Genomic DNA, 4341 nt, shown 5'->3' with positions numbered 1-4341 from the left:
TATTTCATTAGATCTCTTTAGTAATAACTATTTAGGTATAATCTAGTTAAGTAACGACTACTATCTGAAGCTACATATGTTTAAATCATTGTTACTTAAACTCGTAACACTTTTTCTACATTCATTTTACGTTAAAAAAATTCACAAGTTACTTGTAAACTATATATGTAAACTCATGTGAACAAATTTACCAATAAGAATTACTTGATTACGCTATTGGCATTTAAAAATTAAGTAGGGAATCATGGATATGAAAGAAGAAAATAAAATCAAACTCTGATATTAATGAAGTTAAAATAAAGTTCAAGAGAACATAAATTAAAGTTACTCCTCTTTGAAGTTATGCCTTACTAAACCTAAATCAAGAATAAACATGTACATCTGCGACCCAACTCATTAAACTAACGAAATCAGCGTAACTGTTATAATAAAAGATCAAACTTTCTCTCCAACGTCATATTGACCTGGCAAAAAAAACTCTGTTATGAATCTATGGGCTTCACGTTTTAGAGGATCTGATATTTCATCTCCATACCATGGCAATTTATTTAGATCAAAGCACCTTTTCTTAACATGTATATCATCTTGTTTATCTTGTTGGTCTTCTAAAGTTTTATCCTCTTCATCCGGAACCTTATTCAACTCATACTGCATGAATCTATCGATTGCGACAGAGGATACATCATCTAAATTGTCTTCTGAATCAGACTCTTCTCCATCTAGACTGTCAGGAACTATTTCTCCGGAATATTCACGTAAGATTGAAAATATCAACATGCACATAATAGAATGAGTATACATAAAAGAAATTGAGAACTCTGGAGTCATTAAATACTAACTTAGAAAAAAAACCAAACTACAATATGCTAAGACAATTTTATTATTTAACGCAAATTTTCGATAATTACCATCACCCTTGTTAGTAGTTTGTGAAATTTTCTTAAACATAAGCTCTGTAGCAATTGTTGTGCTTGCAGAGGATGACGAAAAGTCCTCATTTTTCATCGATCATGTTCCACCGTCATGTTATGTTCACTATTGTTTTCAAAACGTAACACTAGTGAAATTATATTACGTAATACATAGCAAGATTATAAAAAATGCAACCCTAACAAAAACAACAACTGTAGAAGGAATAAAGATTTAACGTAAACTAACATTTCCATATTAAAATCGATGAAAGAACCAAAAAGTCGGCTTTTACTCATGAGGATTCATAATAACATAAATATTTAACTGCAAAAAAAAACTACACAAGTGTAAAGTAACCAAAGAAAATAACGCAAAACGCTGAGTTTATTTAACTTAATTAATGGCAAAAAGATTATTTTTAAATCACATTAAAATGCTTCAAACAAAGCATTACGCGACATCATCGAAATTCTCTGAGACATTTTCTATGAGGTCTTCTATATCTTCGTCCCTTGTCAACAGTAAATCTCCAATGTCACCTTCCGCTGACATATTCAACCCTGGCTGTGGAGAAAAACCAACTTCAGCTTCTTCATTCTCTTCTCCCATGTCATACAAATCCCTTGGTTTCACATGAATCACAACACTCTATTCTTTAGCTACTTCATCATCCACATAGTATACAAGCTGAGCTTCTGATGCCAATATGTACGGTTCATCTTCTTCACGATTACCAGTGTGTATTGGACGAGAGAAATTAACGCTGGTAAGCCCCAAATGGTCTTGTTTGATGCCTCTACTAGTAGTGGTATCAGCTCAAACACATTTGAACAATACCACTGTGAAGGAACAGCTGTAATTCAATTCAATTATGTCTACAATTTTTCCGTAATACGGAACACCACCAACAGCCACCCTATTATCACGCATGCTTGCATAACTTCTCGTATTAGATGATACATATACTCCACTATTTTGTGTTTTCATCCCGTTTTCCTTTGTGACAGTTTGAAACTTGTACCCATTAACATTATACGCCCTAAAACGTCTGGCATGAATCATGGGACCACATGCAAGCAACTTCAGCTCTTTTGATTGAATAGTACTTTCCAGAAGAACCTGGAACCACATAACATTCATGCTTTATATTAAAGTCGGATTAATATAGTACTAATTCCAGGCTAAAAAAACATTGGTCAGGTTAGTATTCTGTCAACCTGAGCATTGAACCACCGAGGAAATTCTGCATGGACGACACTATCAATCTTAGCTGGGGACCTTGTCTGATGACGCATGCTTCACTTTGTCTTTTCCCTAAATGTACTTTATTGTAGAGAAGAAAATTAGTCCAACTAGAAACTGGGGTAAAAGAGTTACATTGGTGTTTTAGAAATACATGCGTATACTTACTCAAGGAACGGAACCACGGCATCGCAGTTGACTAGCACATGACGATGAGCTTGATGTTTTTCCATTGGAGTGAGTTCGAAATGCGAAACTGCCCCTAATGCCTTGCCAATAGCTGGGAAGATACTCTCCCCTGAATTGTGAGGAACGTTAATAGGCTCATCGTCAACTCGCCCTGGTCAGTTGATTCTAGTCTCAATATTATCCAAATACCTAGAACAGAAAGTCAGGATTTCCTCAGATAAATAGCCTTCTGCAATTGAGCCTTCCGGTTGTGCTCTATTACGAACATATTGCTTCAGACGTCCTAAATACCTTTTATATAAATACAATAAAATGCTCAATATATACACAATTAATTGATTTGAATGTACTAAAGGGGTTTATCAGCAAGCTAACCTTTCTATTGGATACATCCACCTATAATGTACGGGTCCACCAAGAGTAACCTCATCAACGAGATGCACGGTGAGGTGAACCATGATGGTGAAGAAGGATGGAGGAAAAATCATTTCCATCTGACACAAGGTTTGCACAACATGATTCTGAAGCTCAGCAAGCTGCATACGGTTTATGGCCCAACAAAGTTCTCGAAAAAATGACGACAAATTTGCAATCACATTGGATACCGGACTCGGAAGTGAAAACTTCACCAAAATTGGGAGTAATTGTTCCATCAGAATATGACAGTCATGACTTTTCAACCCAGATAACTTGTGCTGTCGCAAATCAACACAACGAGCAATGTTGCTAGAGTAACCATCTGGAAATATCATATTCTGCAAAGTCTTCAGAAAAATATCCCTCTGTGAATTCGACATCGCAAATATTACAGAAGGATATTTACCACCTTCTCCCGGCCATAATTCAGGCCTTATACCCATGCATTGTAAATCTCTACGAGCTTTAAGATTGTCCTTTGATTTGCTGCTATCGTTTAAGATAGTGAAGACCACATTGTCACACACGTTTTTCTCTATATGCATCACATCGAGGTTATGACGCAACATCTGATCCTCCCAGTACAGGAGGTCAAAGAAAACACTCTTCTTCTTCCAATGTGAATCATCTTCATCCGCATCCTGGCCATTGCGTCTTTTTTTAGATGTCACACTTGAACTCTTCCCAAATGAAACGTGCACATTAGACTGCTGCCTCAATACATCTGTTCCTGATAACTTCCTTGGCGGATCTCTACCTTCGACCTGCCCGTCAAATCTATTCCGGTCTAGTCTGTATTTGTGTCCCTGATTTAAAAAGCGTCGATGGCCCATGAAACACCATTTTTGACTGTCTTTCAGCCGATGTGGCTTAGCATCCAAGTTACACATAGGACAGGCTAACCCACTATGCGTATTCCAGCCAAATAGGTTTCCCAATCCTGGAAAGTCGCTGATAGTCCACATTAGTGCCGCACACATCTTGAAAGTGTTTTCTTCTTTGGCATTATAGGTTTCAACACCATCCCATAATTGCTTCAACTCATTTATCAAAGGCTGCAAATAAACATCTATGTCGTTACTTGGCATTTTTGGCCCAGGAATAAGCGTGGATAGAATGAAAGATGTCTGCTTCATGCAAATCCAGGGTGGTAGATTATACAGAATAAGAATCACAGGCCAGATGGAGTACTTTATGCTCATATTCCCAAAGGGATTAAATCCATCGTTCGCCAAGGCTAGGCGAACATTACGCGGATCCGCCAAAAAATTAGTATACTTTGCATCAAACTTTTTCCATGCTTCAGCGTCCCTTGGATGCCTAAGAAAACCATCGTTATTAGACGCATGTTTATGCCATAACATATCACTCGATGTCTTGCTTCACATGAATAACCGCTGCAGTCGTGGTATGAGGGAAAAGTAACGAAGGGTCTTGGCTGCTATAAGTTTTCCATTTCTCTTCACTGGTACGTTGAGTCTAAGAATAGAGCCCTTTTTAGTCTTCTGCTTCCATCTTGAACACCCACATTTCTTGCACCTAGTCAGGTTCGCATCATCACCTCGGTACATCATACAATCA

The 4341-nt window shown here is 37.3% G+C and overlaps 1 protein-coding gene across 1 annotated transcript; it reads right to left on the bottom strand.

Moving 5' to 3' along the window:
• Nucleotides 1-1560: 1560 nt before the first annotated feature.
• LOC130957259 (uncharacterized) lies at nucleotides 1561-4124 on the bottom strand. Its single transcript, XM_057884127.1, has 5 exons — nucleotides 2719-4124; nucleotides 2533-2634; nucleotides 2332-2452; nucleotides 1808-2031; nucleotides 1561-1708 (listed from the first exon to the last, which is right to left on the bottom strand). The coding sequence occupies exons 1-5, from the start codon at nucleotides 4122-4124 to the stop codon at nucleotides 1561-1563; spliced, it is 2001 nt and encodes a 666-aa protein (XP_057740110.1).
• Between the last annotated feature and the right edge of the window lie 217 nt (nucleotides 4125-4341).

This window comes from Arachis stenosperma, chromosome 10, assembly GCF_014773155.1.
Source record: "Arachis stenosperma cultivar V10309 chromosome 10, arast.V10309.gnm1.PFL2, whole genome shotgun sequence".
Classification (NCBI taxonomy): Eukaryota; Viridiplantae; Streptophyta; class Magnoliopsida; order Fabales; family Fabaceae; genus Arachis; species Arachis stenosperma.
This window is presented reverse-complemented; position numbering and strand designations above follow the sequence as displayed.